The following is a 13,856-nucleotide window of genomic DNA, read 5'->3' as shown; positions in this document are numbered from 1 at the left end:
TGTCACTGATGGAGTTTTGGTTCCTTGCCGCTGTCGCCTCTGGCTTGCTTAGTTAGGGACACTTAATATCCAGCGATATCATTGACTTGATTGCACAGATACTATTTAAACTGAACTGAGCTGGATGATGACATCACTGAATTCAATGATGAACTGCCTTTAACAGAAAATTGAGTGTTTACTATTGTCATTTTGAATTATTGACACTATTTTCCTATTTAATACTGTAAGGCTGCTTTGACACAATCTGTATTGTTAAAAGCACTATATAAATAAAGGTGACTTGACAGTGCAGACCTGCTGAGGCATGGACTCTACAAGACCCCCATCACTCACGTGAGTCTTGGGTGCCCAACACCCTGGCACCAGTTTGTGATTTGTCCCTCCTCAGACTGCTGTTTCAGAGATACTCTGACCCAGTCGCCTTGCCATAACAATTTGGCCCTTGTCACACAGATCTTTTTCCTGCCCATTTCTCCTGCATCCAACACGTTATAAGAACTGATTGTTTGCTTATCATCGAATCTACCCAGACCTTAACATGTGGACTTGTTTGAAGATGATCAAAGATATTCGCTTTACCTTTGACTGGACATAATGTTTTGGCTCATCGGTGTACAAGAAATGTTACATTTTCAGCAACCTTTTCTATGTTTTATTTACTATTGTCTTTAATATTGAACTAGCCTTTTTATGCTCAATTTATCCTCCTGATAAATACAAACATACTAGTGATGGGAAGATCAGATCATTTTCCCGACTCTGATTTTTGAATCTCGTTAATCAAAATGAACACATCTTTTTTCCAAGTCACTTCGTTCATTTAATTCTCTATAGAATACAGTTAAAATATTTAAAAAAATTTAAAAAATAGCCAAATTCCCCAACACAAGGCCAGGGGCCAGTTGCGTAAACTTAGCCTCTATATTAAGACATTGTCTTAAGAACTAGTCTGACCAACTAGCAGTTAGCCAAGGGGTAATCAGTTTTATTTTTTGGATTCAACTTAGACTAATCTACATTTTTATGTAACTGAATTAAAAAATTATGACCAGTCTTAAAGAAAAAAATTAGCTGACTAACTTTAAAAGGCAGTGTGTCCTGAAAACAGAATTGATTAGTTCACCTCTCGAGACTTTGGGTTTGAGTTGCTCATTCTTTTGTCTCATGCCGCTTCCCGGCTCAGTAAAAAACACAATTGCATATTATTAACTGTATGTTGTTATTATACTGTATGTAGGAATCTTTGCTTTATCAAAGTGATTTTTCCCCATCACACGGATAAAGTTTAAAGTGTTAACCGACTCTTTATTACTCACATTTAATGTTATGAAACAGAACCGTCATGACAGAAATTCACAAATGTATAAATCGTAAGAAATAAAAAGTTACAATTTGAAACCAGAAATGCATCACGTAATTGCAGAGATAAAAAAATAAATAAAAAAAACTGCAGGTGTGTTTGTAAGGAAGGTTGGGAATTATTATTAACTAACTTCTGTATCCAATACTGCTGTCAGAAGACCAACAACTTCGACCCAAAGACTCTGGAGGTGAACTAATCATTTCTGTTTCCCGTAAAAAACCAACAGGATGGTGCACATGCGTGATCAACACAAAATGAACAAATCCCTTGCTGAGACAACTCGATGTTCCCGAGTCATATTAAAGACTCATTTAAATTGAATGAATCGGTCATGAACGACACATCACTAATAACATACTGTACTTACAGACAATAAGTTCAGGAGTAGGAGACTGATGAGTCCTCTGGTGTTTGTGCAACTGAGTCTGTTGAGGCTGTACTGAGTTTAGACCTTAAGGAAAATAAAGTATTGTAACTGTTAGTTATATTTATTCTTTTCTACTAAAGCAAGGGGTTAAAAGTTAACCATTCATTCATAAATATATCATAAAATTTTAGCCTACGCCAACTTACTAGCACTGATTTCAGGTGGCTGCTGAACACAGTTCCAAGAAACACCACTCTCTGGAAACAAAGATCTTGTAGGCTCTTGTGGAGCTGGTGAGATTAAATAATAATAATAATAATTAGGGCTGCATGATAAATCGCATGCGATATTTAATGCGCATCTTAGTGAACAACGGCTCTGTGTAGTTAATGCTGCTCAATGTGAAAGCCCGCACGTGATGGAGATTTACCTCTGATTACAGAACGGCTTTACTGACAAGATGCGCGTTAAATATCGCATGCGATTTATCGTGCAGCCCTAATAATAATAATAAAAACAGTTACAGATTTTTAAAAATAGATCTCTGGCATATACCAGTACGGAAGAGGATTAGGGCCAAGCAATAATAAAAAATAAAACCATCTCAAGATTAAAGTCGTTAAATTTCAAGAATAAAGTTATGTTTTGAGAAAAAACTCTTCAAGTTTTGAGAAAAAAAAAATTGAAATTTTTTTTTGAGAATAAACGAATTAAATTACGAGAAAAAACTCATAAAATTGTGAGAAACAAAGTCGAGATAAAATGTTGAAAATAATAAACTCATTAAATTACGAGAAAAAAAGTAGTTAAATTTCAAGAAAAAAATCGTTAAATTTCGAGAAAAAAGTCGAAATAAAATGTAGAGAATAATCTCATTAAAATTTCGAGAAAAAAGTTGATAAACACACTCGTGTCATGTTCATTTCATCTCGTTGCACAGTGTTATTCAGCGTCTGCAGTGGGGTGGGTTGGAGAGTAATGCACTGGGGAGTAGCGTATGATACGATCGACTGGGTTCGAGGCCGTGTTTTGCCAAACTCGCTTTTCTTCCTTTTCTCATCACATATCACATCGGTAAAAAAGTGGAAACCAATTGCTTAACGAGTATTTAATAATAATGTATTAATTAGGTAAGCTTAGTGTTACTACAGTAAATCCATCGTAAATACTAATTTGTGGATTGAAAAGTATACTAACTGCATTGTTGTCACAGTGTTTCTCCTGTTTTCCACATCAGTGTTGTTGAGAATGGCAGCGCGGTTTCATCTTCCTTTAAACTAGTTTAAATCACTGTGACATCTGTGGATAGTATCGGAGAGCTCTGCTCCAAACTCGAACGCTTCTCACAGCACTGTTCAGTGGTCGCCTGATCGAGACCTGCGAGTAATCGCATTTGTTCTGAGCTCGCGCTGTGCTGTCTTTAATAATGCTAATAATGATCCATGCAGCGCGCTTCACATGAGTAGCTTCTCAAAGAAATGGCAGCGCATATGAGTTATCAAATTGTTGTCACTCACGTTTTACTGATACAGCTGGCCTAAAATTTAGTGCTGTTACCTTATGTTGACATTGTGAAACTGCATGATTTGTAAATTATGATTGGCGGGCCACATACTGTATAATAGCCGCCATTTCAATAGACAAGCTGAAACCCAATGGATCGTATCATACGCTACTCCCCAGTGCATTACTCTCCAACCCACCCCACTGCAGACGCTGAATAACACTGTGCAACGAGATGAAATGAACATGACACGAGTGTGTTTATTATCAACTTTTTTCTCAAAATTTAATGATTTTATTCTCAATATTTTGTCTCAACATTTTTTTTTCTCACAATTTAACGACTTTTTTTCTCGTAATTTAATGAGTTTATTCTCAACATTTTATCTTGACTTTTTTTTCTCGAAATGTAATCGGATTTTTCTCTAAACATAACTTTATTCTCGAAATTTAACAAATTTAATCTCAACATTTTATCGCAACATTTTCTCGAAATGTAACGTGTTTTTTCTCGAAACATAACGACTTTTTTCTTGAAATTTAACGACTTTAATCTCGACATGTTTTTTAATAAATCTGCAAAAATGTCAACAATTCTGTGTTTTTCTGTCAATATGGGGTGCTGTGTGTACATTAATGAGGAAAAAAAATTAACTTAAATGATTTTAGCAAATGGCTGCAATATAACAAAGAGTGAAAAATTTAAGGGGGTCTGAATACTTTCCGTACCCACTGTATGTGTATATATCATATAGAAACCTGTACTGTATACACTCACATTCATATGCAAAATCCTCAGGTTGCCAGATGGTGTGGTTGCTGGTCAGCATTTCTGCAAGGGATATAGTCTTCAAGGTTACCTCCTTTGTGGGTCGATAAAACTGTTGGACTGGTGGAGCAGCAGGAAGACCTGTGCTATCCTGCTGTAAAGCATCATCTTCCTCAGAGTCCATCAAAAAAGAGCTCAAAAGTCGAGTGCGTGGCCTTTAAAAGATTTTTTCAAAATTGTTAAACTTTACTATACAACAACACAAAACAAATGTTACCAAAAACATTACACCTACTTTTTACGTCTGACTTTTTTTCGGCCTGGTTCCTCTGCATCTGACTGAATGTCAGATCGAACCTCAACCTCTCGAACCTTCCTCCTTCCTTCCTCATAGTTGTCTGTTAGTTTAAAAACAAAAAATTAAATCTTAAATTGCTATAAACATTCCTAAGACTACATGAATAAGAGATATCCATCACACCAGTGGTGAACAGCTCTCTAATTTCCCAGGACACCCAGTCCTGACTTGGAGTCACCTGCTGCTTGATTGCTGAGTGTAATGAGATTACCTTAAGATGTGGCCAACAGCATACTCCATTCTGTATACCAACACTCAGTACCAACTCCACTTCTTTGGTTTTTAAAAACTCCACCACTTTGTACATATCTAAATTTGAATAATTCATTTAAAAAAATGAAAAGAATTATCTTTATGCTGCAGTGCTGTATTATTCTCAGTTACATCACTCCATGTGCCGTAAAGGCACTGCAACAAATCGGCCTTGATATGGTAACCTCACATACGTCGTTACATTTCCATTCATCTCTATGTATTTCAAGCTAGGTGAGAGGTTATCTATTAAAAAGACCCCTATCTGAATGGAGTTTATGGGATAGTGAAAGAAAGGCTCCATGCATAAACTTTCTCCTGACACTGAAGAATATTCATTACTAAACCAATGCAGCCTCCAATTTTGACACGTTATCTCCCATACTTGAGAGATTAACTCTAGTGGTACCTATAACAACCTCCCGGAACTGACAAACTTCATTAAAACCTGGTGGGATTGGGTCATTTTCATGTTGTTTTTTCAAGAAGATTGCCATATTAGCATTTGCCACAGAACTGTCCATTTCTGAGAGTCGCCGGATAACCTGTGATAGAAGATGGTGTGGAGTTCTTATCATTTTCTTTATTTGTCCCAAGAAGTTTGCGAATGGAAACCTAGATATTAAGTCAAGTCTTAGGGTACTTTTTTAGACATATTTTTAAACTACAATCATCAAACCTAAATGTTTCGTCACCCAGTGTATTTGCATTTTACAATTTATAATGTTGTTGATTCATATTTATATTTTGAGGAAGATAGGCCAACTTAAAAAAAAAAAAACTTTCAAACTCTGAATTGAATTTATTTAACTAAAAAAGACAAGTAAACAGTCAGTAATAAAATAAGAATTGATTAATGACAAGCAATGGCACAAACAAATACAATAACAAGATACAACTAAAATTAACTGTGCTTTAAGTTTTTCAGGTAGGTTTAACAGTAATATTCAGGTACAGAAATACCACAGAAACAGAATAATCTATTTATCTTTAAAATAACACTGGTTAGTCTTCAATGTATAAATAAACATTAATGACAGACAGCAGCAGGTTTATTTAGGTTACTGTCTCTTTAAGACCTCATGCACGGATTAAACTGTTACACATAAGTTTTGTTTCTCAACTGTTTACATTAACTTAATAGCCTGTATACCGACAATGTTTAGTATAAATCGACTGTTTACATGAATACTCATCAAGATGGGCACTTTATGACATATTTTTGTATGTATTTGGCCGTTTACGCGCAAAGGCGCGCGCTCTCAGATGCGTCTCTATGTGCGCGCGCTTTGGGTGTGAGGCGGCTCACAGAAAGGGTCTCAGTCACAGAGCGCGCAAGTACTGAATTGAGCACTTGAATGTTTAAAATTGTAAGACTCAAAAGCACGTGCAAATGATACATTCCGTCATCTGTCGCGAGCGTCTTTCACATTGAAATATTTGCGGGAATTTCCCGCGTTACAAGCGCGGAAACTGCGGGAATCAGTAGAATTATGCGCAATCCCCGCGCCGAAATTCAAGCCCTGTGTGAGCAAAGTCATTAAGACCTATACACAGAGTTGGACTGGAGAGAATAAAACTAGCCGCAGATAACAACATAAAATTGCTGTACACTGGTTCTGAAAGCATGTTATGAAGAACCACTGTACTGGTGTGTAGATCATTGATTAAATGTTCTTAGTTATATGTTAATCGCATTTGTACCTGACACGTATCCGTAGTCTGGACGTCGATATAAGCTCCGGATGTATATGAGAGTGGTCGGTCTGCAATCACATGTGATAACTATACAGTTCCTCAGTAAAGTGTCCATCATTCATCACGGTGTATAACAGAAATGGTCACAATTCTGTTGCTTTCCACCTCAGTCTCTCTGAGAGTTGCCTAGGTTTCCTAGCAAACTCCACAGGAATATAATGTCTCAAGCTAATGAGAGCATCTGAGATTATACCACTTTGGCGCGCAGACAAACGACAGCATAAAGGCCCAGAAGCAAGCCATATGTCCAACAGTTTTCTCATGACACCAAGACATACAAGGTGCATGTAATCATGTGGAAAAAATGATAGCATGCCAATTCCTGCATCTTTTAAAAGTTAAACTTCAGTATGATGTTCTTCATCCGACATGCTGAGGAAGGACTCATCAGTCCTTCATGGGCTGTTGACCTCAAGAAAGTTCATTCTATGGTTAATGTACACACCAGATTGGATGCACTTGTCACAACCAGAATAACCGGTATGTGATTTAATTCCCTTTTTGAAAGCTCTAGCTGGAGAATCACAGATGATAGATGAGACTTTTAGGAAAAATTCCTTTCCATTTATGACAAATCCCTTGCTTAACTCTTGCAATTCACTTTCTAGATCTTTCAAATAGTTCGTTAGTGATGTTGGCTTTGATTTACCACAGAATAGAGCAATAACAACTAGTTTCTTAGTATAACCCTTAGTATAACAGGTCGCTAGTGGGGGGAAAAGGGTGACAGAGTGCATAGGGCCAAGTGGTAAGTGGGGCCCATGATCGCGCCAGAATAGGCAAGCCATATGTCAGCCAGGAGTGTTGCGTATAATCGGGCCGGCTCTGGCCAAATATCCTTTCACCGATGCCGACATTAAACCAACAGTGCAGCATTTCAGCTTGAATCGGCCCGAATGTGCTAGCTATCTGGGAAGCTCTTATCCCTTCCTCTTTCGCCGCTTCCACTTTTTTTCCGCAAACATAAAAACTAAAACTGCCAAAGTGTGATTCATCATGCTCTTTTTGTTTACCACTAGCGTATGCTGATGACGTTTTAGGTTACACTTTATTTCGATAGTCCACTTTAGACATTCTATTAACTATAAGTAACTTTGTAACTACATGTCAACTACATGTCAACTAATTCTCATTAATTTGCAACTACATGTCTACTAACTCTCAGAGTAGACTGTTAGGGTAGGTTTAGGGTTAGTAGAATAAGTTGACAAAGAAAGTGTTAGAAGATATTAAGCAGACAGTCTACTAATACTCTACTAACTGCTAGTTGACATGTAGTTGCAAAGTTACTTGCTGTTAATAGAATGTCTAAAGTGGACTATCGAAATAAAGTGTTACCACGTTTTATTCTTCTATACACTCTAAAAAGTGCTGTGCGTCGTAGCCTACGAGTCAATAGGTGTCATCATCGCACATGTCGTACTCAAGTTTATTAGATCCATGTCGCACAGTGTGATATGCTATGATCTTATAGGATTGTTAAAATCGTGCAGTGTGTCTCGGGCTTAAAGCAGGGTACATCAAAATTATTATCTGTGATAATTTCATGTACAATAATCACCTTATGTGTGACCCATCTAATGTTTAGGATGTTTAGAAATTGTTCATGTTCACTTGTTATGTGATTTTCTGGTTTAATCACGATCAGATTTTTTTCTAAATCAAAGTATATTTATTATTTGACCTCCTTATTCAGGAAACAGAAACAGTCTCTGTAGAATTGACTACACATGCACTACTATCAATTAAGTTGGTAGAACAACAAAGAGTGTGATTTGAGTTTTGATTTATTAGTCATAAGGAGATGTTGCAAGACAGAAGATCAGTCTTCACTGAAGTGCAGACACATATGTCACTCGCACAGACAACGTAGGTTGTGTCGCATTAGCTGGTTCCCACCTCTTTCTTCCCTGAACAATAAACCTCGTTACACGTACATATGATACTTTTACCAGCTGAGAACTCGTGACGAGCCTATAAAATGTGTAAAGAAGTCATAACAGGGCCAAGAATTCCACCGTCATAGCAAACAAAGAAAGATCTGCTGCAAAGAGACGCGGTTCAGACACCTGTACCCAACTGTAATGGAGAACATCGCGAAAAAAACCTTTTTAGGGTCACATCTTGTGACATCACATCTGTTTTTGGATCGTTTCGATGTCTTTGGTCCGTGTTGCGTTCATATTTCATTCGAAATATGAGCACACAAGGGTTTGAATGGCAGCATTCCCAACTATTTGAAAGAACTGCACTAACAGAGCAATCACACCAAGGTTCGATTTAATCAAACCAAACATGACTAGTGTGAACACACCCTTAATGTGACAGCAGTACATTTTACCCTGTTTCACAGGCAAGGCTTAAGGCTAGTCCCAGACTAAAAAGCATGTTTGAATTCGTCTTAGTGTCAGGAGCTTCCCATACAGAAAGTGACATAATGCAGACATACATACATAGTAAAACACTAATAATAAAGAGAATAGACAATAAATTATAAATAACAATGTATTAATAAAAATATAGAGGAAACTAAATCTCACGTCTGGTCTCAGCTCGTGTACGCAAGTTTTTTTAACCTGAACTTGCACACAGCATATACATCTGGTGGAGAATTGTAGAATGACAGCATTTTGTTCATTTAGGATATTTTCCTGACCGTCAACCGAAGCTCATTTGTCGATCACTGACCAATAAATTTAGAATGTCTTTTGTTTTTTTGTTTTATTCAGGGCTTTAGCTTTATATGCGCGAATAGCAGCGTAAACCACAGACCATGAGGATTCACACATCGTCGCATCACGCACCTGCAGCGCTTCTGTGAATGGAGAAAAACAGAAATTAAGTCTATTTTGTGGAATGAGACAGGCTCGTGAGCTCAATGCCGTTTCAGTTTTGCTTGTATGCTGTGTATAATGAATGCCACTATAGACTATTTTGTGTTTTATTTATAGTTTAATACATAATTTTATTACTACTCATTTTTCATTCTTGTGCTGTTCTGAATACTGTTAAATTTAAAATATTTGTTGTAGAGTGAGGGGAACTAAATAGGCTATAATGTTTATATTTACCAGTATTTTAATATACATATAAATTACATAAATTAATGCAGCTTAATTGTTTGCAATTACAAGGTTAACTGGTGTTTTTGGAGTAAGATCACTTTCTCTTTAATGAGATTACTTCCTCTTTTTGGTCGGGTTTCGTTTCTCCGTGTCGTAAACTCAAGGCTTCTAAACGGGTGTTTTTAGGGGCGTGATATTCAAATGACGATTGTTTTTTTGATTTGTTTGTTTGATTGATGAAGCTGTTGAGGTTCACAGTAAACCACTGTTTATCATTATTGAATGATTAGAATATCCTGGTGGGGATGCACATATCCTCACAGAAACGGATACACTATATTGCCAAAAGTTTTTGGACGTCTGCTTTTACATGCACATGAACTTTAATGACATCCCATTCTTAATCCGTAGGGTTTAATATGGAGTTGGCCCCTCTTTGCAGCTATAACCGCTTCAACTCTTCTGGGAAGTCTTTCCACAAGGTTTAGGAGTGTATTTATGGGAATTTTTGACCATTCCTCTAGAAGCGCATTTGTGAGGGCAGGCACTGATGTTGGGCCTGGGTGTTCTAAGGGTCTAAGGTGTTCTATTGGGTTGAGGTCAGGGCTCCTTGACTGTGAAGGCCAGTCAAGTTCCTCCACACCAAACTCGCTCATCCATGTTTTTATGTATCTTGCTTTGTGCACGTCATGTTGGAACAGGAAGGGGCCATCCCCAAACTGTTCCCACAAAGTTGGGAGCATGAAATTGTCCAAAATGTCTTGGTATGCTGAAGCATTAAAAGTTCCTTTCACTGGAACTAAGGGGCCAAGCCCAACCCCTGAAAAACAACCCCTCACCATAATCCCCCCTCCACCAAACTTTACACTTGGCACAATGCAGTCAGGCAAGTACTGTTCTCCTGACAACCACCAAACCCAGACTCTTCCATCAGATTGGCAGAGAAGCATGATTCGTCACTCCAAAGAACACGTCTCCTCTGCTCTAGAGTCTAGTGGCAGCGTGCTTTACACCACTGCATCCGACGCTTTTCATTGCACTTGGTGATGTAAGGCTTGGATGCAGCTGCTCTGCCATGGAAACTCATTTCATGAAGCTCTCTACGCACTGTTCTTGAGCTAATCTAAAGGCCACACAAAGTTTGGAGGTCTGTAGCTATTGACTCTGCAGAAAGTTGGTGACTTCTGCGCACTGTGCGCCTCAGCATGCGCTCACCCCACTCTGTGATTTTACGTGTCCTACCACTTCATGGCTGAGTTGCTGTTGTTCCCAATTACTTCCACTTTGTTATAATACCACTAAGAGTTGACTGTGGAATATTTAGTAGTGAGGAAATTTCACGAATGGACTTATTGCACAGGTGGCAACCTATAACGGTACCACGCTTGAATTCACTGAGCTCCTGAGAGCGACCCATTCTTTCACAAATGTTTGTAGAAGCAGTCTGCATGCCTAGTTGCTTGATTTTATACACCTGTGGCCATGGAAGTGATAGGAACACCTGAATTCATTGATTTGGAGGGGTGTCCCCATACTTTTGGCAATATAGTGTATATGAAGTTACAGTCTCTGTGAGCTCGTCCAGATCGGTGGCTGCAGTTTCAAAAACACTCCAATCAGTGCAGTCAAAGCAGGCTTGTAAATCCCGCTCTCCTTCATTAGTCCATCTTTTAACAGTCCTTAGTACAGGTTTAGCTGATTTCAGTTTCTGCCAGTAGGTCGGTAAAAGATGAACCAAATGGTGATCAAGAGCCCCAGATCTGCCTGTGGGACAGAGTGATATGCATTCTTTATCTTGGTGTAACAGTGGTCCAGTGTATTACTGTCTCTGGTGGGCCATGAAACGTGCTGTCTGTATTTTGGCAGTTCACGGGAGAGATTTGCTTTATTAAAATCCCCAAGAATGATTAAAAGAGAGAGAATGATTCAAAATCCCCAAGAATGATTAAAAGAGTGTACGTCCCTCCACCTGTCTGGAGGGACGTACACATTCACAAGAATGAACGAGGAAAACTCCCACATTGAGTAGAAAGGTTTAAAGTTTATGAAGAACACCTCTAAATTAAAGAGATGGGTCTTTAATCTAGATTTAAACTGACAGAGTGTGTCTGCCTCCCAAACATCACAAGGTACATTGTTCCAGTGTTTGGGCGCTAAATAGGAAAAGGATCTGCCACCCGCAGTTGATTTTGATATTCTAGGTATTATCAAATGGCCAGAGTTTTGAGATCGCAGTGGACGTGAAGGACTATAATGCAATATGAGCTCACTCAAGTATTGAGGAGCTAAACCATTCTGGGATTTATAAGTAATTAGCTAGATTGTAAAGGGGTCATGAACTGAGAAACCAAAATTCCCTTGATCTTTTGACATAGAAGAGGTCATTGTACTATAAAAACATCCTGTAAGTTTCAGAACTCAAAACTTTCTCATTAGTCTAAAAACGGCCTATATTGAAGCCAGTCTTTCAAAATGACAGGTTTTGCAATGTACTACTCTATGATGTAATAGAGCGGGTAAACCCCGCCTCTGCAGAAGATGATCAACCCCTGCTTCTACAACGCTGCCTGTTTGCCCCACCCACCGATTCGCGCATGTAGTGTAAATAACCAGAAGGGCGAATGCAGGTCTACGCAGAAACCAAACGGTAAAGATGCTCTGAAAACAAGACGACACTGTATAGTGCCAAGATGTGGAAATAGTCTTTGCATTGCCTTCCTTCTGATCCCAACATTAGGAAAGAGTGGATGAACTTTATTTTTAATGAAGATCCAGACTGCGTCAGTAAGAACTTGGTCCTTTGTTCAGTTCATTTTAATGCTGATTCGTTTACAAACAAGGCACAAATCGACGCAGGATTTCCAGAAATATTGAAACTAAAAGATGCTGCTGTGCCGACTATATTGGATCCGACAGTAAGTGTGAGTAACTGTTTTCATTACTTGGTCACTATTGCTTTGTTTATTATTACAGATCATTTGATATGCAGTTATTTATGCATTTTTGACCTAAATCACAGCAGCGCCCATCTATGAGGAATATACGCTGTCAAACATACACAACTATTAGCCAATCATAGCAGTGGGCGTTAACTTCCAAGTCTAAAATCCGCCACACCGCTTCAAACAGAGCGTTTTGATGAGGGGGATTAAAAACAGGACAGAAAATGGCCTATTACTTTTAAATTATTATGATGTTTTTTGATATAAAAATCTTGATAACATTATAAGAGGACCTCAGAGAACAGTACAAAATAAAAACAAAGGCAGTTAATAACCCCTTTAAAATGTATTCGATGTTCAATAGGGAGCTAGGGCAGAGTTGACAGAATCAGGCTAATATGGTCATACTTCCTGGTTCTAGTAAGAACTCTAGCTGCTGCATTTTGGACCAGCTGGAGTTTGTTTATTAAGTGTGCAGAGCAACCACCCAATAAACCATTACAATAATCTAACCTTGAGGTCATGAAAGCATTAATTCACATTTCTGCATTTGACATTGAAAGCATAGGTCGTAATTTATACACATTTTTAAGATGGAAAAATGCGGTTTTACAAATGCTAGAAACATGGTTTTCAAAAGAAAGATTGCTATCAAATAGCGCTCCTAGGTTCCAAACTGATGACAAAGACGACGCTGTATAGTGCCAAGATGTGGAAATAGTCTTTGCATTGCCTTCCTTCTGATCCCAACATTAGGAAAGAGTGGATGAACTTTATTTTTAATGAAGATCCAGACTGCATCAGTAAGAACTTGGTCAGTTCATTTTAATGCTGATTCGTTTACAAACAAGGCACAATTCGACCTCTACCTCAAACGCTGCAATCTACCTCAAACGCTGCAAAAGCAGAGCTGTTAAAATCATCAAGGACTCCAACCACCCTGGCAACTGTCTTTTCATTTTGCTGCCATCTGGTAAGCGCTTCCGTAGCCTGATGGCAAAAACCGAGAGACTTAGGAGGAGCTTCTTCCCCCAGGCCATCAGGCTCCTAAACTCAAACTCAGTCTCTTAACACCAACATGACTTCACTTAATTTTCAGTAAGACACTTAATATACTGACATTTTCACTTGCACACAGCAATATCTGTAATATTTTATTTATTTACTTTTTTACCCCTATTGCTGCTATGTAACTACCCTGTACAACCTGTTTGCACATTCTTCTCTTGTACGTTCCTGCTCATCTTAATATTTATTAAGTCTACAGTATACTGTCCTGCGCATTTTATTTTATTCTTTTTTTTTTTTTATCTTACTTTTTCCATAACTATATTTATATATAATTTTCTTGATTTTGTATTCTTTAATAATTGCACTGTCCATGGAACGGACCTGACTTACATTTCACTGCTGGTCATATATTCTCTATATCAGTGTTTCCCAACCTTAAAAAAATCTTGAATCTTGAATCTTGAA

At 38.0% G+C, this 13,856-nt stretch overlaps 1 protein-coding gene across 1 annotated transcript in view; it reads right to left on the bottom strand.

The window, feature by feature from the left end:
• Window positions 1-13,856, bottom strand: part of LOC107725778 (uncharacterized) — a 29,867-nt gene that overhangs the window by 11,317 nt on the left and 4,694 nt on the right. The window contains exons 2-5 of the mRNA XM_016535171.1: window positions 4,301-4,403; window positions 4,015-4,220; window positions 1,940-2,023; window positions 1,734-1,817 (exon numbers count right to left, since the gene is read on the bottom strand). Of these exons, the coding sequence (XP_016390657.1) occupies window positions 1,734-1,817; window positions 1,940-2,023; window positions 4,015-4,220; window positions 4,301-4,403 (477 nt within the window). The remainder of the gene's footprint in view (window positions 1-1,733; window positions 1,818-1,939; window positions 2,024-4,014; window positions 4,221-4,300; window positions 4,404-13,856) is intronic.

This window comes from Sinocyclocheilus rhinocerous, unplaced genomic scaffold (genome assembly GCF_001515625.1).
Source record: "Sinocyclocheilus rhinocerous isolate Xijiao unplaced genomic scaffold, SAMN03320098_v1.1 scaffold2561, whole genome shotgun sequence".
Classification (NCBI taxonomy): Eukaryota; Metazoa; Chordata; class Actinopteri; order Cypriniformes; family Cyprinidae; genus Sinocyclocheilus; species Sinocyclocheilus rhinocerous.
The sequence above is the reverse complement of the archived record's forward strand: the minus strand, read 5'-3'. Positions and strand labels throughout refer to the sequence as shown.